Source organism: Tursiops truncatus, chromosome 6, assembly GCF_011762595.2.
Source record: "Tursiops truncatus isolate mTurTru1 chromosome 6, mTurTru1.mat.Y, whole genome shotgun sequence".
Classification (NCBI taxonomy): Eukaryota; Metazoa; Chordata; class Mammalia; order Artiodactyla; family Delphinidae; genus Tursiops; species Tursiops truncatus.
In genome coordinates this window covers 93,570,052-93,596,342 of record NC_047039.1, presented here as the reverse complement: position 1 = coordinate 93,596,342, position 26,291 = coordinate 93,570,052, and the positions used below count along the sequence as shown (strand labels likewise).

General features: G+C 43.0%; 1 protein-coding gene across 9 annotated transcripts in view; it reads left to right on the top strand.

Moving 5' to 3' along the window:
• The first annotated feature begins 1,641 nt into the window (after positions 1-1,641).
• ECPAS (Ecm29 proteasome adaptor and scaffold) overlaps positions 1,642-26,291 on the top strand; it is a 98,911-nt gene continuing 74,261 nt past the window's right edge. For 2 of the 9 annotated variants that reach the window (XM_019946461.3, XM_073806394.1), the window contains exon 1: positions 2,212-2,560. In XM_019946461.3, coding sequence (XP_019802020.1) covers positions 2,521-2,560 — 40 coding nt within the window. In that variant the 5' untranslated portion in view covers positions 2,212-2,520. Of the gene's footprint in view, positions 1,912-2,204; positions 2,561-3,015; positions 3,035-11,467; positions 11,572-26,291 lie in introns of those variants that run through there. The other 7 variants (XM_019946462.3, XM_019946457.3, XM_019946458.3 and 4 more) reach the window with 6 other exon arrangements.

The following is a 26,291-nucleotide window of genomic DNA, read 5'->3' as shown; positions in this document are numbered from 1 at the left end:
GTTGTAAGGATTAAATGAATTCATCCAAGTAAAATACTTTAAATAGTGCCTGGCACAATTAGTGTTAGCTATTATTACTGATATAGAAGGATACTTGTGATATATAGTTTGGTGAAAAGGTAAAGTTACACAGTAATATGTATAGTAGGATTCCATTTTTGTCAAACAAAATCTGCGTGTAAATACCTATATGCGATTTGCACACATGTGGGATTCTGGAATGTCTATATAGGAGGAATTTATGAGTTGCTAACTGGCCTTGTCTGGAAGTTAAAATTTCAAACGAACTTTTTTTTTTTTAACTTAGATTCTATACTTTTGGCAGGGGTTGGGGGGTGGGTGGTGGTGGTGGGTTGGCTTTAGAAGGATCTGTTGGAAATTACGGGAAGTCAGTTTCCCCATACTAGTCCTTGGTACAGTCACTCTATACATTCATAGAAATGGTCAGGAGAGGTTGTATGCACCAAACTGTTAACAGGGATTATTTCTAGGGAGTACAATGAGGGGATGGTGAGCAGGAAGGTGGCGGACAACCTTTACTTTATACACTTCAGTATTGTTTGCGGATACTTCATGGTGCATCGATTTTGTGTCACCATCAAACAAAAAGAGCCAAAATGTGCTCACAAGAAGGGACGGGTTAACGTAATACTATGAAGTCATTAATAAAAAGAGTGGTGGTGGTGTAGAGCTTTTTGAGTTAACGTGGAAGAATGTCTATGGAGGAAAAACACTGATACAGAACTTTATCATGAGTCTGAACCCCCTCCCCCACTTCGTTATTGGGGGCCATATACACATGTGCACAGAAACAAGACCTTGGAGGGTGCATGCTCAACTGTACCTGTTAACTATAGTTTTCTTAGGGGAGTGGGATGCTGGGAGGGGAAGCAAGGCCTTTCACTTTCATTTTTAAATTCTGAACCATATGCAATTTTTACAAAGATCATGTATAATCGCTATAATAAAAGCAATAAAGGGCATAAATGTCTTTAATGTTGTGTTAAGTACCTTGTACTTGCCCAAGTTACATCTGGAATGACATATATTCATTTTGCAAGACATTAACTAGGGCTTTACAGATTTCTTTTAGGGATAAAGGCAATTTCAATTCAGTTAGGATCTTGATTTCTTCCTCTTATACCAAAAAAAAAAAAAAGTGTATCTGACCTTGTACCTAATTTATGACAGTACTGTCACTTAAAGTACAGCAATTATGCAACCCCTTAATTTGAATTCCAGATTGCAAGTGTTTTTCACTAAGTGAACTCACGGACAAACTGAAGGCATAAAGTTAAAATCGCTATATTCAAAATAAATCACTCGGGTTACCGAAAAGAACGTAGGGATTAGAACTAAAATCTAAGAAAACAACCCCTATAAGCATATATACTTGAAATTCAACTTTAAAAATCTTGGCTTATTGAACTTTAGTGCGGCTTAGTGATCTTCCCTCACTCGGTAGTCCTAGTTCTAGTTTCGAAGAGCATCAGAAACCTACACTTTATCACCATCTTTAAGTAAAAAAAGGCGCCCTGGGCACCCGGGCTCGCCCGGGACTGAGTCAGCGGCGGGGCCGAGAAGTTCAGCGGGAGGCGCAGGGCGGGGCTTCCTCCCGCCGACTCCGAACCCGGCTCAACTTTTCCGAGTCCACGTCTCTTCCTTCGGACAGGCGTGTTTCTCCAGGTCGGGACCAGCCAACGTGACAACCACAGACCTTTACAGAAAGAGCTCCCGTCCCGCCTCGAGGACCTCCCCCGGCCGGGGCAGCCCGGGCCAGCTCGACCAAGCCCCTCACGGACTGCGGCGCGCGGCTCCCCGAGGCCGAGCCCGCCTCTCGCCTCGCTTCTGGGCGCCCGCGTCGTGGCGCTGAGCGCAGCATCCCCGGCATGGAGACCGGCTCGGACTCAGGTCAGAGGCCTGCGCGTCCGTTCTGCGCCGGGGCCGCCGGAGGCTGCGCGGGCAAGGAGGGGCGGCGAGGAGCGGCTAGGCCGGGCCGCCGGTGAAGGCCGCCGCGTGCCGGGTCCGCGCAGGGAGCGCTCGCGGGCCGGCTCCCGCGCGCGGGGCGGGCGGCGGCAGGTGGGCAGGACGAGCCGCGAGCGAGCGAGCGAGGGCGGGCGGGCGCGCGAGGGGCCCGGCGGGGGGGCCGCTGGGAGGATGGCTCAGCTCTTTCTAAATATAAAACCGGCGTGAGTTGGGCGAGCGCGGCGCTGAGCCGCAGAGCCGCCGCGCGGGCCGGGCGTACCGGGCCTCGGCCGACGGACAGCGGCGGCTCCGCAGAGGCGCCGGACTGCGGGAGCGCCCGAGTCGCGAGCTCGCGGGGGACGGCGAGAACTACGCGTGCAGCGAGGAGGACGCAGGCGGCGACGGCGACGGCGGGCGGGCCTCGTGGGCGCAGCTCAGCCCGCGCCGAACTACCAAAGGCGGCTGCCGGCCTCTGCTGCACCGAGAGCGGCGAGCCCCCAGTGCCGCCCGTCCGTGCCCTCCCCCTCCGGCCCCTCCCTCCCTCCCCGGCGCAACATGGCTGCGGCCGCCGCCTCCGCCTCCCAGGACGAGCTGAGTAAGTGCCACGGCGAGCCTGCGGCAGCGAGCCGGAGCCGGCGCAGCGCCGGGCCGGGGGCGGCGGCCGGGGCCGGGCGGGAGGGCCGGGGAGCAGGGCCTGGCTGGCGGGCGGGCGGCGGCCGCGGCGTGCGGGGGGCTAGGGCGCTCGGGCCTGGCGGGCGGGGCGCCGGCCGCCGCCGGCATTTGTAGGCCTCAGGTTTGCACCGTCACGTTGCGAAATTGAAACCGGAGCCCCGGGCGGAGCCACCTCTGTGTGCGATCCGCCCCGGCCCGGGGGTGGGGGGAGCCTAGCCCCCTGCCCGTAGGAGCTGGGCTGGCTGGGCGGCCGGAGCCCCATGGGGGCGGGCTGTGTCTGCCGTCCCGTCAGACCCCTCCGTGGACCCCGGGCCCAACTGTTGGGCGAGTTCTAGAAGTGGAGCTTTCGGGGAGGAGGAGAAGGTGCCGTGTTGTGACACCAGAAATCAGCGGAAAGGTCAGGAACAGGCGGTGACCCTCAGGTGGAGCAGGAAGGACGGGTGGGCAGGGAGCGTCGCGGCGCTAGCCGCAGGGGAAACCTCGGGGTGACGGCGCTTTCAGAAATGAGAGCCAGTGCACACTTGACCTTAAACGTTGCAGTTTTCCGGGGGACGGCGATCCACGCTCGGGGAGAGCGTTGGTCACCCTGAATCGCAGGCCACCTCGCCCGCCGCCCGGGTTCGCCTCGGTGCTTTGTGGGAAGTGTAGTCCCCGGGCGCCGCAGGCCCACGCTGGGGTCATAAAAATTGAATTTTCCTAAGACATGCAAGACAATTTCTGATTGCCTTTGGGGTGGTTAGGTGAAAAGCTTTAGGCTGAGGTGTTTCCTCAACGCTGCCCTTCAGTTTATGAAGAACAAGAAAGGTGTTATTTAGGGGTGAGGTGGGTTTTAAATGGAATGAAGCCTGGGTGAGGTGTCTCAAGCCTTGCGAAGTTTCTGTTGTTACAGCCCCCTCTGAATTTTCATATGGAAGTAGCTATACGCACAATAATTTCTGTTTCTTTGGTGCTGGCAGTTTAAAGATACTTTTATATACATGATCTCACTTTTGTCCTAACAGCCTAGTAATGCAGGTAGGTAGTAATTATCCGTGTTTTAAAGAGGAGGCAGGCTTAGAGAGATAAGTTCCTTGCTGCTTTGACACAAAACTGGTGTAGCAGCAGTGGTGTTTGCTCATTTTGAGGCTGAAATAAAGAATTGGTGTCACCCTGGGCACGATGGAGAGTCTTGAGTAGACAAGGTCTCATGCGGTGGTTAGAGATAGACAGGGCCTGATAGCCACAGAGTTGATTGCTTGTGTGTCAGTTCCAAGCTGGAGCACCACCAGGCCTTTTGGGGAGATCAGCTCCCTGATCTTTTTTCTTCCATTTTTTGTTATGTGGTAAAATACACATAACATAAAATGTACCATCATAACCATTTCTAACTGTACAGGCCAGTGGTCTTAAGGACATTCATATTGTTGTGCAACCATCACCACCGTTTATCTTCAGAACTCTTTTCATTTTGCAAAACAGAAACTCTATGCCCACTAAACCCTTCCTTTCCCCCCTCCTCCCAGCCCCTGGCAGCTACTGTTCTACTTTCTGTCTCTATGATTTTTTTAGAAAATAAATTTATTTATTAATTTTTGGCTGCGTTGGGTTTTTGTTGCTGTGCGTGGGCTTTCTCTAGTTGCGGCGAGCGGGGCTACTGTTTGTTGCAGTGTGCGGGCTTCTCATTGCGGTGGCTTCTATTGTAGTGGAGCACTGGCTCTAGACGCACGGGCTTCAGTAGTTGTGGCACACGGGCTCTACAGCGCAGGCTCAGTGGTTGTGGCACACGGGCTCAGTAGTTGTGGCACATAGGCTCAGTAGCTCCACAGCATGTGGGATTTTCCTGGACAGGGATCGAACCCATGTCCCCTGCATTGGCAGGCGGATTCTTAACCACTGTGCCACCAGGGAACTCTCTGTCTCTATGATTTTGATATCTCTAGGTATCTCATGTAAGTGGACTCATACAGGATTTGTCTTTTTGTGGCTGGCTTATTTCACTTGGCATAATGTCCTCAGGGTTCATCGGTGTTGTACCATGTGACAGGATTTTCTTTTTTAAGGCTGAGTAGTATTCTGTTGTATGCATATGTCATATTTTCTCATCCATCTGTCGAGGGACACTTGGGTTGCTTGTATGTTTTTAGCTATTGTGAATAATGCTGCTATGAATATGGATGTACACGTCTCTCTTTGAGACTGTGCTTCCAGTTCTTTTGGATATATACCCAGAAGTGGGATTGTTGGATTATATGGTAATTCTATTTTTAATTTTTTGAGGAACTGCCATACTGTTTTCCACCGTGACTATACCATTCTATGTTCCCACCAGTGGTAACAAGGGCTCCAGTTTTTCTAGGACCTCGCCAACACTTGTTATTTTCTCTTTTTTTTTTTTGCGGTACGTGGGCCTCTCACTGTTGTGGCCCCTCCTGTTGCGGAGCGCAGGCTCAGCGGCCATGGCTCACGGGACCAGCTGCTCCGCGGCATGTGGGATATTCCCGGACCGGGGCGCGAACCCGTGTCCCCTGCATCCACAGGCGGACTCTCAACCACTGCGCCACCAGGGAAGCCCTATTTTCTATATTTTTGATAGTAGCTATCCCAGTGGGTGTGAGGTGGTCTGACGTTTTAAGTTGTTCCACAGCAAGATATCTGAGTTCATGTTGTAGCACTAAACACATTAAAATATAAATTACTAGTTGGAATGGGGAACAAAACTAGAGGAAGAATTGGATATCATTCTTAAGTGGCTGATGTATTTGTATTGTGCTCCTGTACATCAGGTACCTGTTAAAACGTTTTTAGTTCTTCTGGTTGAGGAATTTACTGGCTTTAGCAGCTACTGGAAAAGTTAGGAAGAAATAATTCCAGTGCTTGCTTTTTCATTGTTTTGTTTGGTCAAGTCACCAGTCTTTGGCCACAGATGTCTGTTAACTTGGTTTCTGCATTTCTTCAGGGGAGATTAAATACTTGGCAGTTGGTACCTTGGAATAATTTAACTTGAAATCACACTCATATATACCGAACATGTATATAAGGAACTTCAAATAAGCCATTTTCAGTTTCAGAAAGGTTATAGTAAGAGGAGAGATGGCTGGTAACAAGGTGCTTTTTAGAATTCTGCTATAAGAGAAAGGAGCTAAGTATCTGAATATTAGCTGGCTATTATTTGTGACTAATAGATGATAAAAAAGCAAACTACTAGATGCCAGCATTGTTTCTCCCCCTAATATTTTATCATAAAACTCTTCAAAAATACGGAAAAATTGAAAGTGAGCATTCATATACCCACTACCTAGATTCTACATGTGATATTTTACTACTAGCTTTATCACATATGTGTCCATTTTCAAGCCACATTTAAAAATGTTATTTTATTTTAGTTATTATTTAAAAACGATTGTGGTAAGATACACATATATAACATAAAATTTATCATTGTAACCATTTTTAAGTGTACAGTTCAGTGGCATTAAGTACTCAATCCATCTTATTTTGATGCATTTCAGAGTGAATTGGAGACATCAGTACCCTTCCCCCTAAATATTTCAGCACTAGCATTTTTTTTAGCACTAGCATTGTTTTAAATGCTTTGTATATATTCTTTTATTTAAAGATTTTTTAATATTTATTTTATTATTTAGTTTTGGCTGTGTTGGGTCTTCGTTGCTGCATGCGGGCTTTCTGTAGTTGTGGTGAGCAGGGGCTACTCTTTGTTGCGGTACGTGGGCTTCTGACTGTGGTGGCTTCTCTTGTTGCAGAGCACGGGCTCTAGGTGTGTGGGCTTCAGTAGTTGTGGCACGCAGGCTCAGTAGTTGTGGCTCGCAGGCTCAGTAGTTGTGGCTTGCAGGCTGTAGAGTGCAGGCTCAGTAGTGTGGTGCACGGGCTTAGTTGCTCCGCGGCTTGTGGGATCTTCCCGGACCAGGGCTCGAACCCGTGTCCCCTGCATTGGCAGGCGGATTCTTAACCACTGCACCACCAGGGAAGCCCCTGTATTCTTTTATTCATTAAAATAATCCTAAGAGGTAGGTAAAGTTCTTATTGCTGTTTTATGGAGTGGAAAACAGACATTTTAGGTTCCCAAGGTCCCTCAGCTAGTAAGTGGTGGAGTTGGAACTGGATTCCAGGTGGCTCACAGGCACTCATGACCAGTCTTTAGGCTGGGTTACCTCCATGTACCATAGAGTGTTCATGCTGATGAAGAGATCAAATCAGATGCATTGCTAAATTCTCAGCTACTTGTTACTTTAATCCAATTATTTGACTGCTGTTTAACACTGCTGTGGTGTACAAAAGAAGCATGAAAACTCTACTGATGGAATTATAATACTACTGAGAAGAAAGAGGAAGAATACTTGTAAACAGATATGTAAGGACCAAAGTGTATGATTTGTTATAGTTAGTAATGCTAGAGTAATACTATCATTTTTGGTTCCCAGGTCTGTTATTTTGAGATGTATAACTCGTAACACTGCCTTTCTCTAGATTTTAAATCAATGCATTTTACTTTTGCATTTGAAGTCATATACATGTCATAAATTTAAATGAAATCTGTAGCTGCTTTCAGTTGTATTTGATACTACACTCTGTAGGAGCTCCTGAGAAGCAGAATTGACAGGTTTGTCTTTTAATTATCTCTTTTCTTTCTTTTTCTTCTTCTCTTTTTTTGTTTTCGAGTAGTATCATGGAGTAGTATCATGTATGAAAGTTGTCAAAAGGTAAGCAGGATAATCTTGGGTTGGGGTTTGTTATCCTTTCAAAGATATCCTGTAATTGTCACTTTGAGTCAGGTGATTGTAATAGAATAATGGTAAAGCTAATGTTTTTGAGAGCTTACCATTGTGTTCTACACTTTGTACGAATTAATTGATTGAATCCTTACAACAACCCTGTGACTTTGGTACTATTGTTGTCTGGTGTTGCTTCCCTCATGTTACAGAGTTAGGGCTTGAACTCAGATTTTTTGATTCCAAAGTTTATGTTAATTCTGTGCTGCTACTGTACTAGTGTCTCTGAAAGGGAAAATATAGTTTATAAGAAGATCAACATGGCTTTTTTCCCCATGTCTTGATAGCCTGCAGAAGAAACGTGCTATAGTGTATAAAATGTGGCAATATTCTGGTTCATCCAATAGGACATATTAGATTTGGGGGTAAGATGCCAAAATAGAGAACAATTAGTTCTGACTGTTAAAGGCAGTTCTGAAATCTAGTTTGTAAATTACTTAAGGTCATAGTCTGTAGTTTTCTTTCTTTATATTTAGGGTAATATAACTGTTTGGAATGGAATGAAATTCAATGCAAGGCATGTGGGCTAGTTTTTCTTCTAATATTATCCTCTGCCAGTTCATGGAAAAGTTGACATTGTAGTTATATTTCAGCAATGGGTAGGGAGATTTCTGACAGAGGGAAGGAAGCATTTGAGACTTTTCACCTGGTCAGCTGTTCATTGGTTTCATGTTCTGGGCTTTATAATTCTAAGGCATCCTTAGAATCTGATCTTCATTGGGATAAAGACAGCTCATGAAGGAGCGACAGCCTATAATCTTAAAGCACATTGATGCTATTCAACTTGACCATTCAACATAGCCACTTCAGTTGCAAAGTTGGCCAGGTAATCAAAATGTCAGCTGTCTTCTGAGAGAGTCTCTGCCGGTGACAGGCATCCTAGTGGCTCTTTTAGAGATGAGATGGGGAAGCTATGTGTGTAGCTGTGTAGGTGAACGTGATTCTGTGAGCATACTGAAACAGCCCCAGAGAGATGGCTGCTTTAGTGACAGCCAAATATGCAGCTGAGCTGAGCTATGTAGAAAGGCAACATCAAGGCTGTATTATTTTAATTTTGGGTACTTAGCCAGATCGGAAGGTTAAAATGGAAAATAGTGATGATATTTCTGTTTTTTTATAATTTCTAGTTTTCCACTTCTACCCCATCTTGTTTTGAATTATGCCTTCAGTAAATTGTAATATTTAATAAAGGCCAGTGTTGGTGAGAATAGTTGGCACTGGGACGTTCGACCTTGTTGAGAAGATAGATGTTAAAATTGTAGGCACTGCCAGTGTGCTCAAAGGGTCTGATCTAAGTTGTTGGTCTCTGTTTTCAAGCCTGGCCGGTCTCTGCCTTGGGCTTGCCATCTTATATGACTTGTTTTCCCCACACATTTTCCAATTCAATAAGCAGTCTTTAAAAATGGAGTTACTGGGCTTCCCTGGTGGCGCAGTGGTTGAGAGTCCGCCTGCCGATGCAGGGGACGTGGGTTCGTGCCCCGGTCTGGGAAGATCCCACATGCCGCGGAGTGGCTAGGCCCGTGAGCCATGGCTGCTGAGCCTGCGCGTCCGGAGCCTGTACTCCGCAACGGGAGAGGCCACAACAGTGAGAGGCCCGCGTGCCGCAGAGAAAGGGAAAAAAAAAAAAAAAAAATGGAGTTACTAACTTATGGTCCTGGCCTCACAGGGCTTATAATTCAGTATAGAGGCAGATTTATATATAAATATAAATAGCTAATAGGAAGTATGATATGAAAAATGCCTAACACAGTTCTTTAGAAATGTCAAGGAGTGAGGATAGTATTCCAGGCTAAGGGAACAATAGCTTGAGCTCTGTCATAGAGTTTGAAAACTATTGTGCATTTTCAGGGAAGGTTGGAATGAGTCTGATATGCTAGAATGGGGGTACTATGGCTGCATGAAGTACTAGGAAAGGAGTTAAAATTTGGAGTCTGAGACTTGGCCTTTTCTGCCTTTTACAATTTGGGATCTTGAGCAGATTATTTTACCTCACTAAGTTTAAGTTTCTCATAAAATTGGGATAATTAGAAATACTCATAGTGTTGTTAGGCTTAATGTACATGTTAATGCACTGTGTAAACAATTAAATTCTGTATAGATTATTATTTTTAGTGGAGGGGGTGGTAGGAGAGAAAGCTAAGGATAAGGTTGGGACCAGCTTGTCTAGGAATGCCAACACAACTGTTTTTATTTATTTTTTTGGCTGCGTTGGGTCTTTGTTGCTGTGCGCAGGCTTTCTCTAGTTGTGGCAAGCGGGGGTTACTCTTCGTTGTAGTGCGTGGGCTTCTCATTGCGGTGGCTTCTCTTGTTGCAGAGAATGGGCTCTAGGCATGTGGGCTTCAGTAGTTGTGGCACGCGGGCTCAGTAGTTGTGGCTCGTGGGCTCTAGAGTGCAGGCTCAGTAGTTGTGGTGCACCAGCTTAGTTGTTCCGCAGCATGTGGAATCTTCCTGGGCCAGGGCTCAAACTCGTGTCCCCTGCATTGGCAGGTGGATTCTTAACCACTGTGCCACCAGGGAAGCCCCACACAACTAGTTTGAACTTTGTTCTGTAGACAGTAGAGGACCATCAAAGGCTTTCAAGCGGGGGAGTAACCTGAGTAGACGCTTTTTATAAGGATAACAGGTGGCAGTGATATAACATTGATTGCAGGGGTCCAGAGACCAAGAGCAGCAAGACTAAAAGGAAGATATTACAGTAGCCAAGTTAGAAGAAACCTAGGGTCTGAACTGGGATAGTGGAAGTGGATTTGACAGGTAATATAATCTAGAATCCCTAAAATATGCAGAAACTATTGGCTGAGTAGTGGAGAGTTATTCAACAGAAGGAGGAGTTAGAGAGGATTCCCAGAATCTGCCTAGAGAGTAAGGGGGTCGAGAGTACAGCCTCTAGACAGATTGGGGGAGGTAAGAGTAGAGAGAAGAGAAAGCAGGTTTTGTTCAAGAAATAAATCATTTGTTGAATGAATGCGTTGAATTATTGAGGCATCCATGTTGAGTTGTTTAGGGAAACAGTTTTGAATAGTGACTAAAACCTCTGGTGTTGAAGTCAGAACTGATTTTGAATCTTGACTCTGCCACCTTTTAGTTTTAATGTTAAGGGATCTAACTTTTAAGCCTTGGATTTCTCATCTGTAAAATGGGATAACAAAACTATTTTACGGGGTTGCTATAAGAATAGGAAGAGATAATGCATGTTAAGAACTTGGTATAGTGTTGGGCACATGGATTACAGGTGTGTGGGAGCTTTGGTTCTGAAACTTGGGCGAGTGTGGGGTGATGTGGACAGATTGTCCAGAGGACAGCTGTCTGGGGGCTATGAATGTATAGGGATGAGAAGAAGACAGAAAAGAACCAGGGAAGGGGATCAGAAGTGCCTAGAGAGGGCAAAGGTTTCCCAGGGTTATGACTATCAAATGTTTGCATTCTCAGTTGTTATAATGTGTTAATCAAGTGTGCCCATCCACTAATACTCTTCTTATAAAATTATTATGTAAATCAGACACTTTGTTCTAATTTTAATGTAAGGTTTTGTATGTTTATGATATATATGTACACACACACAATGTATGTTGTATTGGAGTTTTTTAGCCTTCAGTGAATAACTATTACTATATATGTATTTTAAGTATTAACATATTTGTTCTACACACTCAATTTCTTTAAATTGAGTATTGTTAATTTACAATGTTGCATTAGTTTCTGGTGTACATCAAAGTGATTCAATTATACACACACACACACACACACACACACACATACACATATATTCTTTTTCATATTATTTTCCATTATGGTTTATTATAGGATACTGAGTATAGTCCCTGTGCTGTACAGTAGGACCTTGTTTCTACACACCAGATTTTATTTATGGACATATTCCTTACTATTTCTCCAATTTGGTAATCACTATGATTTGCCCCCCTCATTCTGAATTTGCAAAACAGGGCATCAAATTAGGAGCTCTTAGCATGGAAATGAAAAGTGTTTATTTTGTTTTTTTAAATGGTAGCTATGAGTATAAATCTTTTAATTGTTTTTCTTTCCCCTGGTGTTCCAAATAATAGATTCTTTATACAATTGCATATGTACGAGTGGATGAACACACCATTGGTGATCCAGAGGATTTTTGTCAAGACTGGATAAACCATGTATCACATTGATTGTAGAGGTTAGTAGATTTAGTTCCTTAGGATGTGTGCATTTTTTGTAGTAACATTTAAAAATGCATAGGTTATCAAGTAGCAATTTCCCCCCAAGATCTTCATGGGTTTTTCTCCTTTTTTAGCTATCCTCAGAGAATCAGTGAAGTTCATTTTAGCTTATATATGCTTGAAGCTTCTATTCTCTGTCATCACATAAACATTAATTAAAAAAATTAGCAAGCAAAAGATAAAACTTGAAGATGTTCTTTAGCAGTGTGTGCAAGGAAAAGGCTGTGGGTGTTAGTTTACAAGTAGTATTGTCTGCCATGGCCATGAAGTATGATGTTATGTGCTCCAGGAATGTCATCATGATTTAATTGTTTTATTTGTGAAAAGAGGTAAGGAGAAAGGCAGCATCATGGTATTTGGATATTCCTGATTCTGCCATTTTGACATGCGCTGTGATGGAAAAGCCACTTAATTCTACTTTGTTCTGAGGCTGAACAAGAATATGGTGTCAGGGGCTTCCCTGGTGGCGCAGTGGTTCAGAGTCCGCCTGCCGATGCAGGGGACACGGGTTCGTGCCCCGGTCCGGGAAGATCCCACATGCCGCGGATCGGCTGGGCCCGTGAGCCATGGCCGCTGAGCCTGCGCGTCCGGAGCCTGTGCTCCGCAACGGGAGAGGCCACAACAGTGAGAGGCCCGCGTACCGCAAAAAAAAAAAAAAAAAAAAAAAAAAAGAATATGGTGTCAGTTTCACTCTTGGATGATATTGGATGGTCCTTTGGTTGAAATTCTGTAAATTCAGATTGTAATTCTCTGATATCATGAGCTCAATATCCAGGGAGTACCTGAGATTTTGTAGCTTCAATCCAAAGGTGCATTTTGTTGCCGTCTTTCAGTTTAACTGCTGGATTCCCCTTCTCCCAGTGCATTCTATTGTTTTTTGGTGTGTATGTTGCTGCCAATAGTGTATGATGCCTTAATTCATTAGGTGGAATTTTGAGTGATGGAATGAATGGAATATTTTATAAACCAAAGTTCAACTTTAGAATAAACTTTGGCTTAGTTTTACTATTTCACATATCTTCATTCCATTATAGAGGAATGGAAAATTGGAAGGTTGGAGTGTTTAGAAGAGAAGTGACATTATTTACACCTAGATTCTTTTTTAGAGCTTTTGGACCTGTATAGATGTGTTAATTGCGATATACCGAAGGCAAGCAGGTCAAACCACAAATGCTGGGATTTAAATAGTGACTTAAATAAAAAACATTCTAGAGTTTACACATCCAGATAAGCATTGTTCTAGGTAATTAGCCGCTTTGGGTGGATCTTAGCTGTCATACATTTGACTTGTATGCAGTCTGAACCCTTGCATAGAATGTATCATCTCCTTTAAGCTGACTTTCATAAGCTGAACTAATCTTTCTTCTCATCAGTTTACTAACACTGATTTCTAATTGGGCTTCTGCCAGCTGCTGTATCTGGGGGAAAGGGCCTCCTTGGGAGTTGGAAGTGTTTGTGGACCTCAGTGCATCTGGAGTCTGGCACTTATTCATTAAATGTAGGGTACAGATGAGCGCTGCTGTTTCCTCACTTGACCCAGCCATGCCAGGGTAACGCTGTGATGTCTTCCGTCCCTCCCCCTTTGTGTGTGGTGTTGTGGGGGTTGAGGAGTGATGGGCAGGGGCTGTGTGTGAACAGGGAGGCATCGCCTTACTTTGGGCTATACTGGGTTGGTATGGGGCTTAAAGTAGCCTGACATCATATGCAAATGGCTAGGACTTCTGAAGTGGCAGAAGAACGGCTTCTTTCCCTTCCCTGGAAACAGTCTAGTCACTAGTGCATCCTGATGCAGGGGTTTCCACATTGGGGTATCTGCTTGGGCCCTGGGGGTAAGACTGGTGGGCTAGGGAACAGGAAGATGGCTTGTCGGATTGCCTTAGTTCTGGGGGAAAGGAGTATCAGCAGGGACTTTGTCAGCAGGAACCTCCTGCTCAGGACCTCATTGCCTGCAGAGGTTCTTATCTACTGACGCCTTGGTTCTTGGACTGCCCTGGGTGGAGGGAGGCAACTCCTGCAGGAACCATGATGGATTATCTCTTTCTGGGAATGAATCCTCCCCCAACCCCTGACTTAACTATATTTGTGTTTACTGCTGGACTTTTCAACATTCTCCTTTTAATACATTGGTGTTTAATGAGTTCTTTTTAAAAAAAGTGGGGAATGGGGGCAAGCCTGTATTTAAAAACACAGAAGTAGACATCACAGTTCTAAGCATTAATTCCTAAAGAAGTATCCTACTGGCCTCATTTAGATTTTGCCAAGTATTAGAGTGGCATATAGTGAATTGAAATGGTATATAGGAACCAATAGATGATGTGGACTTTAACTACCAGTTAGTATTTGGTTAGATTTTTTAAAAATTAATCAGTTTATTTTTGGCTGCGTTGGGTCTTCGTTGCTGCACGTGAGCTTTCTCTAGTTGGGGCGAGCGGGGGCTACGCTTCATTGCGGTACGTGGGCTTCTCATTGTGGTGGCTTCTCTTGTTGCGGACCATGGGCTCTAGGCGCGCCTGCTTCAGTAGTTGTGGTGTGCGGGCTCAGTGGTTGTGGCTCGTGGGCCCTAGAGCGCAGGCTCAGTAGTTGTGGTGCAAGGGCTTAGTTGCTCCGTGGCATGTGGGATCTTCCTGGACCAGGGAGTGAATGCATGTCCCCTGCATTGGCAGGCGGATTCTTAACCACTGCGCCAGCAGGGAAGTCCTAGATTTTTAATTCTGGTAGATTGATCTACCAGAAGGGATTGAGTATTACATAGAAAATCTAGATGCCAGCTAGGGCTTCCTTATTCATAGTTTTAGCCTCAGACTCCTAATTGAAGATTGTCAAAGTCCAGAGGTACTCACCCACCTACCCCTGCAATCTATCACATCCAATTTTTGTGAATTTCCTAGTTTAGTTTAACTTACGCTTTTCTTAGCTTCTGGGCTCCCATTTCTGAAAATGGTGTTTTGGTTCCACCCATGTCAGTTTGGACATGAAACCCGCTTGTTTCACTGGCACGCACACACACACACACACACACACACACACAGACACACAGACAGACAGACACACACACACACACACACACACACACACACACACCTCTTTTCCCAAGCATTTCAAGAATTCACTTAGCTCTTCAAGAGCTCTTAGCTCTTAGATGTGGTGAGTCATGGGGAAAGGGCTTGACTTTCTGCCCTTTCCTGGTCTGTCTTCCCCTTCCATCTTTTTTTTTCTCCTATCCTCCTCTTTGCAGTAACTACTGCACCCTTCCTGATTTGGAGCAGAATAGTTCTGTCACACAGTCAGACCTTCCGGAATTTATCTCCTCCTCTTCTTTTTTTTTTTTTTAAAAAAACCTTAAGCACTTATCATGATTTTAAAACCATAGGGCTTCCCTGGTGGTGCAGTGGTTAAGAATCTGCCTGCCAATGCAGGGGACACAGGTTTGAGCCCTGGTCCGGGAAGATCCCACATGCTGCGGAGCAACTAAGCCCCTGTGCCACAGCTACTGAGCCTGCGCTCTAGAGCCCGCGAGCCACAACTACGGAAGCCTGTGTGCCTAGAGCCCGTGCTGTGCAACAAGAGAAGCCACCGCAATGAGAAGCCCACGCACTGCAACGAAGAGTAGCCCCCGCTCACCGCAACTAGAGAAAGCCCACGCGCAGCAACAAAGACCCAATGCAGCCAAAAATAAAAATAAATTGAAAAATAAAAAATAACATGTGGTCCAAGAGATTCTGATGTCAGGTGTTATGAATTGCAACTAATCCCCTCATTTCCTTTGCCACAGATGTTAGATGTATAAACTTCTAAATGGCTTTTCCAAATATGAGGAATTAACATTTCATACACTCAACAGAGATTTGAGCAACTTCTTTCTGTAAGGCACTGAATTAAATGCTGGGATACCAAGAGACTACGTCAGTTTCTCAACCTGAGGAGCTCTGGAGATGGATGGAGCAAATGAGTAGGCACTCAGGTGGAGTCACACCTCAAAGAACTGTTACGGTCTAGGGAAGGGATGATCGGGCAGTTAAATAATGTACAGCAAAAGATAACAAGTGCCAGGAGAGATGTAGAAAAGGTCTGTGGGAGTTTGTAGGGCCAGGATGGGATGTGTAAGTGTGGAGCATGTAGTATTTGAGCTGGGTCGTGAATGGAGAGGATTTGGATATGTGGAGATGGAGAAATGGTCAGGAGAGGTTGGTAGAGTATTCCTGGATGAGGGACTTGGTTGATCAAAAGAATTGTGCAAGAAGAACATATGGTGCACTTAAGAAGCTCTTGCAGTTTTGGGGAGCGGTGTGATGCATGGTCAAGAAGGTGCTTTGTGGCTAGATTGGTCTCCTCTTAGGAAGGACTTCCTCTCTCATCTGATACTCACCTCTGGCATATGCTACATGTGCCAGCTGCTTATTTTTAATGTACTTTTATGGAAGTAGATTTTTTTTCCCCCTTGGCAAAAACCTTCCATTTGCATTTGGACACAGTGCTAAGGTGGCATAAGCAAAAATGGGGCACTTACTGTAAGGAATCATGGAGTCTTATGGAAATAAGAGGGACCCTCAGGAGGGGTTTGGAACTAAGGACTAGATGTCCTCCAGTTCTTCACCTTCTCTCTGCACCCCCTGCCATTCTTTCTTCAGACCAGCTTCTTGTGATTTTGTGCTCCATGGCGTAGGCTGAAGATGCCCATGTCATATCTCCTGGCTTACTCTTAGAGGTCCAGGCACTCAAGGGAGGCTTGACTCTTTGGTCCCAATTCTGAGTTCCTGAGGAAAGGGACCATTCCTGGCACATTGGCTGTGGTCAGGGTACAAAGTCATGTTGTGCATAGTTATCTAGTAAGGCTTAGTGTCATCCCCGCCTACTTTCTCTGCCTCAGCTGTGCTGTAATTCAGCATACTAGAAGGAGCATTGGGTTTGCAGTTGACCGCCTGGAGTTTGAATCCTAGCCCTGCCACTTACTTACTACCTTTGTAATCTTCGTCAACATTCTCATTGAATTCTAGGCTCTGTTTCCTCATCTGTAAGTTGAAGCTAATATTACCTACTTCAGTAAATAGTACTTTAGAGGGAGGTACTGTGTTCTGTTGTGCACTTGGAGGATAAAGACCTCTCTAGGTTCAACTTGTGATTCTTTGTGTCATTAGCTTGGTGACCTTTGGCAAGTCAGTCAGATCCTGAGCCCCAGTTTTTCATCTTCAAATGCAGATAATCCCTGCCCACCTCACAATGTTTTTCTGAGGCTCAGAAGGCCATGTGAAACTGCCTTGTGACTATAATGTATTTACATATGTGTGAAGCAGAAGAAGTTAAATACTATTAGGGAGACTGTTTTCCTTGTGAAATTATTCTGTTATAGTCGAATGTATTTTGGTAGTAACTTGACAGATCTTTCTCAAAATACCCTGTAATGGTAGATTATTAATTGATTTATGAGGCAATGGGCAGTGGTCCAAGTATTTTCAGCTTTCCCTTTCAATCTCAGCTTCCACTTAAGGCTTCTAACCTGATTTATAATTTAAAATTTACTTTCACATTCAGGAAAAAAATGATGTTCTTTGTAGAAAATTTAAACAAATGTAAAGAAATCTTAAACCTGTCACACTGGAATAACCATTTTCTCTTTTTAATTCACGCTCATGAAATAAGTTAGTAATGACATAGAATTAAACCAGTAAGCCAAAAAAGAATCCTCTGAAATTCCACCACATAAGGATAACCACTACCTTAAATATAGCCCTTTCCCTAGTCTTTTTGACAGTAATGTTTTTCTTGCACTTTCTAAGGAACGTTTTGATGTTCAAGTTGTCATGAAGAGGTGATTCATCTGAGGAAAGTGATTTATTTTTCTTTCCGTCTTTTTTTTTTTTTTTTTTTTTTGCGGTACGTGGGCCTCTCACTGCTGTGGCCTCTCCCGCTGCGGAGCACAGGCTCTGGACGCACAGGCTCAGCGGCCATGGCTCACGGGCCCAGCCGCTCCGCGGCATGTGGGATCTTCCTGGACCGGGGCTCGAACCCACGTCCCCTGCATCGGCAGGCGGACTCTCAACCACTTGCGCCACCAGGGAAGCCCCTTTTTCCTTCTTTCTTTTTTATTTTTTAAAATATTTTTTCCGTAAGTGATGATATGAGTGAAAAGCCAGTATTTGCCTTTTATAATCCTGTGAAAAAATAGCCTTTCTTCCTTGACTCAGAAGCCAATGTTGTATTTTTTTGGAGAGATATGAAGAATGAGTGATTTACGTGGACAGTTTTATTTCTCAGGAATAATTATATGTTTTCAGAATTATCAGTGGCCAATGGTAGATAACACTGAAGTGAAGTCCTTAAACCTTTACTGGTTATTTCTTCCTTGTGGGGTAGAAGGAAGGAAGGTCCCATCTTTCCCTTTAGATAGAGAAATTAAAGACAAGCAAATAATATGAATTAGAGAATTATTTAATGGAAAGTAAATGAATATATTTATTCTTTTTTTAAAATCTTTTTTTCTTTCTTTTAATATTTATTTACTTATTTATTTTTGGCTGCATTGGGTCTTCGTTGCTGCGCATGGGCTTTCTCTAGTTGCAGCGAGCGAGGGCTACTCTTGGTTGGGGGGTGTGGGCTTCTCATTGAGTTGGCTTCACTTGTTGCAGAGCACGGGCCCTAAGCACACAGGCTTCAGTAGTTGTGGCATGCAGGCTCAGTAGTTGTGCCTTGTGGCTCTAGAGTGCAGGCTCAGTAGTTGTGGCGCACGGGCTTCGTTGCTCCGCGGCATGTGGGATGCTCCCGGACCGGGGCACGAACCCGCATCCCCCGCATGGCGGACTCCCAACCACCGCGCCACCAGGGAAGCCCTAAAGACTATTTTTTAAGAGCAGTTTTAGGTTTACAACAAAATTGACAGGAAGGTACAGAGATTTCCCATACAACCCCTGCCCCCATATTTGTATAGCCACCCTCATTAGCCACATCACTCACCAGAATGGTACATATTTTACGAAGGATGAACCTACACTGACATATCATAATTACTGCACATCCATAGTTTACATTATGGTTCACTCTTGGTGTTGTATATTCTGTGGGTTTGGACAGATGTATGATGATATATATCCACCATTGTAATATCACAGAGAGTATTTTCACTGCCCTACAAATCCTCTGTGCTCTTCATATTCATCCTTCCTTTCCTCTTCCTCCCTGGCAACTACTGATCTTTTTACTGTCTCCATAGTTACGCCTTTTCCAGAATGTCATATAGTTAGAATCATACAGCATGTAGCCTTTTCAGATTGGCTTCTTTCACTTAGTAATATGCCTTTAAGGTTCCTCCATGTCTTTTCATGGTTTGACAGCTCATTTCTTTTTAGTGCTGAGTAATAGTCCGTTGTCTATATGTACCAGTTTATTTATCCATTCACCCACTGAAGGACGTCTTGGTTACTTCCAAGTGTTGGCAATTATGACTAAAGCTGCTGTAAACATCCATGTGCAGGTCTTTGTGTGGACATAAGTTTTCAACTCCTTGGGTAAATATCAAGGAGTATGATTGCTGGATTGTATGGTAGGAGTATGTTTAGTTTTCCTAAGTTGTTGTCTTCCAAAGTGGCTATACCGTTTTGCATTTCTACCAGTAAACTTTCTTATTTTTGTTCTACCATATTCTTTTTTTTAAAATTTATTTATATATTTATTTTATTTATTTGGCTGCATTGGGTCTTCATTGCTGCACGTGGGCTTTCTCTAGTTGTGGGGAGCAGGGACTACTCTTTGTTGTGGTGCATGGGCTTCTCATTGTGGTGGCTTCTCTTGTTGTGGAACATGGGCTCTAGGTGCGCGGGCTTCTCATTGTGGTGGCTTCTCTTGTTGCGGAACATGGGCTCTAGGTGCACGGGCTTCGGTAGTTGTGGCTCGTGGGCTCTAGAGCGCAGGTTCAGTAGTTGTGACGCACGGGCTTAGTTGCCACGCGGTATGTGGGATCTTCCCAGACCAGGGCTCGAACCCCAGTCCCCTGCGTTGATGGGCGGATTCTTAACCCCTGCGCCACCAGGGAAGTCCACTTCCATGTTCTTTAAGGTTCCTTTCAAGTTGTAAAGTTCTGTGATTTAAATTTCTTTATCCTTGAAACATGGATTCATTTAAAAAATTTGTATGTTATTTCTGCTAAAAAGAAATGTATTTTTACTGGAGTATTTGAAAAGTACGTGAAAATATAAAGAAGAAAAATTACTGATGTATTTTCTTGTTTTTATATAGTATCATAAAACAATTATTATGGTGTATATATTCTTCTTAACTAATGAAATATTTCAAGTATGAAGAAAAGTATAGAGAATTATCTTAGGAACACTTAGGTATGTCCCACTCATATTTGTCAAATCTGTACATTTTTTGCTATTAGCTTCAGGTCTTTTATTTATTTAGCTATTATTATTATTTTTTAACTTAAAAAATTTTATTTTAATTATTTATTTTTTGGCTGCGTTGGGTCTTTGTTGCTGCATGCAGGCTTTCTCTAGTTACAGCGAGCAGGGGCTACTCTTTGTTGCAGTGCATGGGCTTCTCACTGCAGTGGCTTCTTTTGGTGTGGAACATGGGCTCTAGGTGCACGGGCTTCAGTAATTGTGGCATGTGGGATCAGTAGTGGTGGCTCGTGGGCTCTAGAGCACGGGCTCAGTAGTTGTGGCGCACGGGCTTAGTTGCTCTGCAGCATGTGGGATCTTCCCGGACCAGGGATCGAACCCGTGTCCCCTGCATTGGCAGGCGGATTCTTAACCACTGCGCCACCAGGGAAGCTCCAGGTCTTTTATTTTTTAAAGACATAAACATTACTGATACAATTCAAACCCCCTGTGCTACCCCTTACAAATTTTCCTTTTCTTTCTTTTTTTTTCTCTCCTCTCCCCTTCATTTTTTCTTCTCTTTTATCTCCTTGACCAAGGGTTGTCATTCCTGTGCTGTACATATCATAAGCAATGCATGTATTGCATTTAAAACCTTGAAATAAGTGGAACCATAATGTACATATCCTGCAACTTGCTTTCTCTGTTTGATCTTAGTTTTTAAGATATTGTCATGTTGGTCCATGTGACATGTGACTCTTGCTTATTTTCATTGTTGTATGACCCTGCCATATTTTCTTTATCCATTTTCCTGTTGACTGACATTTAGATTGTTTCCTTTTTTTTTTTTTTTTTTGCATTTACTGACCATGTGGCTATGAACAGTTTCTTACAGTGTCCTTGTGCTTGTCTTTCCCTGGGAGTTTTTCTCCAGGACAGTGATACACAAAGAAGTGTGGTCTGAGGACTGGGGAATTATGTCTTGCAAATAGGGAACTTGTGGCAGAATGTAAATCAACTCTCACTGTTAATTTATTTACTGTTTCTTATCCTGGTAAGACTTTCTCAGTGAAGCAAGAAGTGTTCTTTTCTCTTAGAGGGCTGGTGACAAACAGTTTGCAGCTGTGCTACTTTGCAGCTGGGCACTGCTCTAGAGTATGTTCCCCTGGAGCAGGAGTGCTGGGTTGAAGGGGATGTGCCTCTTGAACCTCACTAGAGGCTACTGAACTAGAGCTTTGTTCCTCAGAGATTGTATCAGTGTACACCCCATCAGTGGTGAGCCTGAGTTCCTCTTGGTTGGTTTCCAGTCTTTGCCAACATTTGAAGAGTTTTTCTAATGTGTAGGGTGCAAAATTGTATCTCATTATTGTGTTAATTTTACGTGTTCCTGATCAGTGTGATTGAGCATCATTTTATGTGTTATTAAATATATGACTCTCATCTCTGAATTGCCTGCTTATATTCTTTGTCCATTTAAAATCTTTGGATTAATTTGCTTTTTCTTGACTTGTAGGAATTTTAAAAGTATATTCTGTACTCAATTTCTTTTCATTTAAAAACATTGTAGCTATTTATAGCTTATTCTTTTACTTTATAGTGTGTTTTATGATATTTTAAAATCTTAACCTGTTAGTCTTTAATGCCTTGTGCTTGCGTTTTAATTTTCCCTTCTCATTTTTCTTTTAAAAGCTTTAAAATCTTGCTTCTTACACTTGTGTCATTAATTTACCTGCAAGGATTTTTTTAGGTTTTTTTTTTTTAAATGGGCAAACGAACTTTTTCCAGTTCTTCCTGACTAGTTCATTTTTTTCTTTCCTGAGTTGTTATGACCCCATACTCAGTTTTCTTCCTATTTTTGTCTGTTGCCTATCCTTCCCTTTTTCAGACTCTCCTTCCTCCATCCTTAAATGCTCTTGTCTTGAGCAGTCTATCTCAGGCCTTCTGTTGTTTTCTTTCTACTGCAGTTACCATACACGTGTGCTAAACCTGGACACCAGCCTTGCCTCGTCCTTCTCTACTCTGTACCCCTGACCACCAAGCTCTGGCACACAGTAGGGCTTCAGTACATACTGAATGAGTGTGTGAGTGAATGTGTGATCTAGATAGGGGAATTAGTGCTTCACAGGGTGAAGATAGCAGGGTGCTGGGCCTTGATGGAGGAGAGAATTTGGCAGAGCAGGGAGAAGGAGGAAGGGTAAATTTAGTTTGACATGTTTGGTCTTAGCTTCTTATTCATAGTAGTGAGCTTTCTCTGGTGTTGTTTTCTGACCTTTGAATTTGTACATTTTCCCGTTGTCATAAATACCACTTGAATGAGGCAAATTCTTATGACCTTTTGGTGATTCTCTCAAACAGGGCTCCCTGGAGAAGGTGCAGTATACAGGGATAGTATCATATAAAATACAGGGTCAACGTTGTAGACAGTTGCATGGGTAGGTAAGGGTTTTTAGACTGAAGGTCAGAAGACCCTATTCTAGTTCTTGCTTGGCTGTAATTACCTCCGTGACCTTAAAACTCACTGTGCTTTTTTATATTCAACAGTCTTTCAGTCCTCTCCAACTCCAAGTGGAGTAGAAACCTTTCTTTGTACAAGTTTCATAATAAATTTTTTTTTCTTGACTTGGGCAATAGTTACATAGGTGTTTATAATAACTCATTAAGTTACACTTATGTTGTATACGCATTTTCCTAAATGTTTTATTTCACAATGAAAAAGATTTAAAAAACCCACAAAAGACTAGGTTTCTTACATCCCTCATGTGCCAAAAAAACTCCAGTGGGATTAGAGACTTGGATACAGAAAGGAAAATCTTAAGAGCTAGAAGAAAACATAGATAAATATGTGTGTCAGGGTTTCCAGAACCACCCCCAGGTTCCATGACTTGCTAGGAGGATTCACAGGACTCTGCAGATATTTGTACTCATGGCTAACATTTATTACCGTAAAAGGATAAAAAACAAAATGAGCAAAGGGAAAAGGCACATGTGGTGGAGTCTGGAGGAAACCAGGTGCAAGCTGCCGAGAGTCCTCTCCCAGTTGAGGCACATGGGACACGCGTAATTCCTTCAGCAGTGAGTTTTGACAACACATGTGAAATGTTGTCTACCGGGGATATTCTTTAGAGACTCATTACCAAGGGTTTTTATTTGGTGCTGGTCACGTTGGCACCTTCTGCCTAACACGTACTAGAATTCTAGGTTCTCAGGAGGAAAGCACGGTTGAGCGTAAAGCATATTGTTTGCACAAACAGTTCAGGCACAGCGAGTAACTCTCATCAGTTCTGGGAACTGTGGGAACCCTCCTGAAATCCAAGTCTCCAGATGGCAGACAAGGACCAGCCTTGGCAAACAAAGCCTTGTAAGGATAGCAGTCTCAGGCGCGCTGTGTTAACTCTTCTCTGCAGAATATAATATTTTTTATAATCTTAGAGTTAAAAAGGCATTTCTAAGCATGACTAGAAACTCAGAAACCATAAAACAAAGGAATGGTAAATTTATGTTTAAAAAACTTAGATATGAAAAGAAAGAATGTGCTGTAGAGTCACAAGGCATACTAGGAAAAAAGTATTTTAATGTATGAAAGAACAGGGGGTAGTTTTTTCAATATTGTATAAAAGCTTTTAGAAGTCAGCAACTCAAAAGAATAAAGTAATTTGCTGAAGAATGTATTTCAAATGACCAATAAGGGACTTTCCTGGTGGTGCAGTGGTTAAGAATCCATCTGCCAGTGCAGGTGACATGAGTTCAAGCCCTGGTCCGGGAAGATCCTACATGCCACGGAGTAGCTAAGCCCATGCACTACAACTACTGAGCCTGCGCTCTAGAGCCCGCGAGCTACAACTGCTGAGCCCAAGTGCCACAACTACTGAAGCCCACGCGCCCTAGAGCCTGTGCTCTGCAACAAGAGAAGCCACTGCAGTGAGAAGCCCGTGCACTGCAACGAAGAGTAGCCCTCGCTCGCTGCAACTAGAGAAAGCCTGCGCACAGCAACGAAGACCCAACACAGCCATAAATAAATAAATAAATAAACAAACTTTGCCATAGTAATAAAAGATATAAAACAACAGTGAGATTTTTTAAACTTATCATAGTCAGCTAAGGTTGATTACTTATAAGATTGATTACTCATTGTAGGAGTGAGTATAGGGAAATTGGTACTTACATATACTGCTGGTGGTATAAATGAGCACAGCCTTTTTGAAGGACATTTTTCCAAAATCTCTTAAACTTGACACTCCTACCCTTTGACTCAGCAGTTTCATTTCTAGGGTTTTAGCTTACAGAAACGCATACAAGTGCACAGATACACATGGATAAGGATGTTCTTTGTTTTTTATTTTATTTTTTTAACATCTTTTCTTTTTAACATCTTTATTGGAGTATAGTTGTTTTACAGTGGTGTGTTAATTTCTGCTGTATAATAAAGTGAATCAGCTATACATATACATATACGTATATCCCCATATCTAAGGATGTTCTTTGGAGCATCGTTTGTGGTACTGTAAATCTGGTAATAGCACAAATAGTTAAATAAATCATACTACTTCTATAGGCATAGTTTTATCAATTAGATCTTTATTTAGTGCTGTGCAAAGATATTTACGATTTTATACATATCCACACTTTTTTTTTTTAGTGTAATTCTTTGGGTATTAAAACCTGACCTGAATGGATATGAGGTTCTTTAAAATCTTTGACTATCCCACTTAGTGTGAGCATCCGGATGTCTTATTGCAGTAATCTGAATGTATTTAATTATAGGAACTGCCCTAGAACACACAGGGTGGATAGGGTTATTTGAAATACACAGCATATACACTTTATTTTAATTCAAAAATCTGAAAAGTCCTGAGACATCTATTGCTCCAAGGGTTTTAGACAATATGTTTGTGTTAACTAAAAGAAAAAAAAGGCAAATTGTAAAATAGTATGTGTCATATTCCAGTTTTTAGGTTAAAATAATGTTAGTGTATGAATAGGAAAAAATAGTTCAGAATATATTCCCCACCTTTAACAGTGACTATCTGAGGTTATAGTGATGTCTTTAATTTTCTTGTAAGTGAAATTAACTCAATATGAGTTTGAATAAGAGGAATAATATCAAAATTGTGGAGAGGGTAGAACTTGCCCCTGACTCTAAAGTAATGTTTGTTGTACCTCAGATACTTTGGTGATGACCTGGAGGATCTCAGTTCCTACAACTAAACACTGAGTCCTTGTGAAAGGTGAACTTGAGTTTTAGATTCCTTTTGAATTTTCAGAACTTTTGGTTACATCCCTTCTTGTTTCTGAATAGACACGTTTGGGGGCAAAGGCCTAATTTGGATTGTCACTTTCACGGGGCTCAGTTTCCAGGGTTGAGGGTAGAGGCACAGGGTTCACCCTTCAGTGCCGTTAACAGCAGGATTCAGGCACCACACTGTTGCTGAATCTTTGCCCATATTTTGCTAACTTCGGTAGGCTGAAAAAGTTAGTGGTTGATTATATCTGCACTTGTATTTACATTTCTTTTCATAAAGTTTGAACATGTTTGATGATCATTTATTTAAAGTATAGATGTTTGTCAGAATGACGCAGCAGTGTTACATCGATCCTCTTCCTTGGGTATGCTTGACCTCTTTGACAAGGACCCCTGTGTGATGTTTGGTGCCCTTTCTTTCCATTCCCACATTCCCATCATAAACAGTGTTACTGCGTTGAGGATGTTATCTTTTCCTTTCTAGTGAGGGAGAGTAGAAAGTGTTAGGTGCTATGCTGGGGATACATAGGAAGCACCCAAATGGTTGTATGAAAAATGAAAAGGACCAGATATCACTTGGTTTTTTTTTTTTAAGCCTTGGGCACAGATTTTGCAGGTCAGTTTGTTATGAAGAATTTAACTTTCGGCCTTCTTCCGCAGAACGGTTCTTCTAAGTTTCTGTAGCTAAAATCTGCAGGCAGTTTCCACTGCCTAAGATCTATAAGGCGCTGGGGCAGAGACTCCTTACCTGTAACTTCCATGGATGTTGTGGATTGAATCCACTTCCTAGGAGCTCCTTTTATAGTAGCATTCAACTATTAGCAAATAGAAGCATTTGGTCTGATAATCTCAGAGTCAGCCTGCCTGCCTTTCCTCCCTTCCTTCCCTTAGTATTAATTTTAAAAGCTAAACTCAAGACTTTATTTGGATTTCATCAGTTTTTCCGTTAATGTCCTCTTTCTGTTCTGGGATCCAGTCCAGGGCACCACACTGCATTTAGATGTCCTGTCTGTCTCCCCGGACTCCTCTAGTCTGTGACAATTTCTTAGTCTTTCTTTTTTTTTTTTTTTTTCTTCACAGTCTTGAAAGTCTTGAGCAATACTGGCCAGGTAGCCTGTAGAATGTA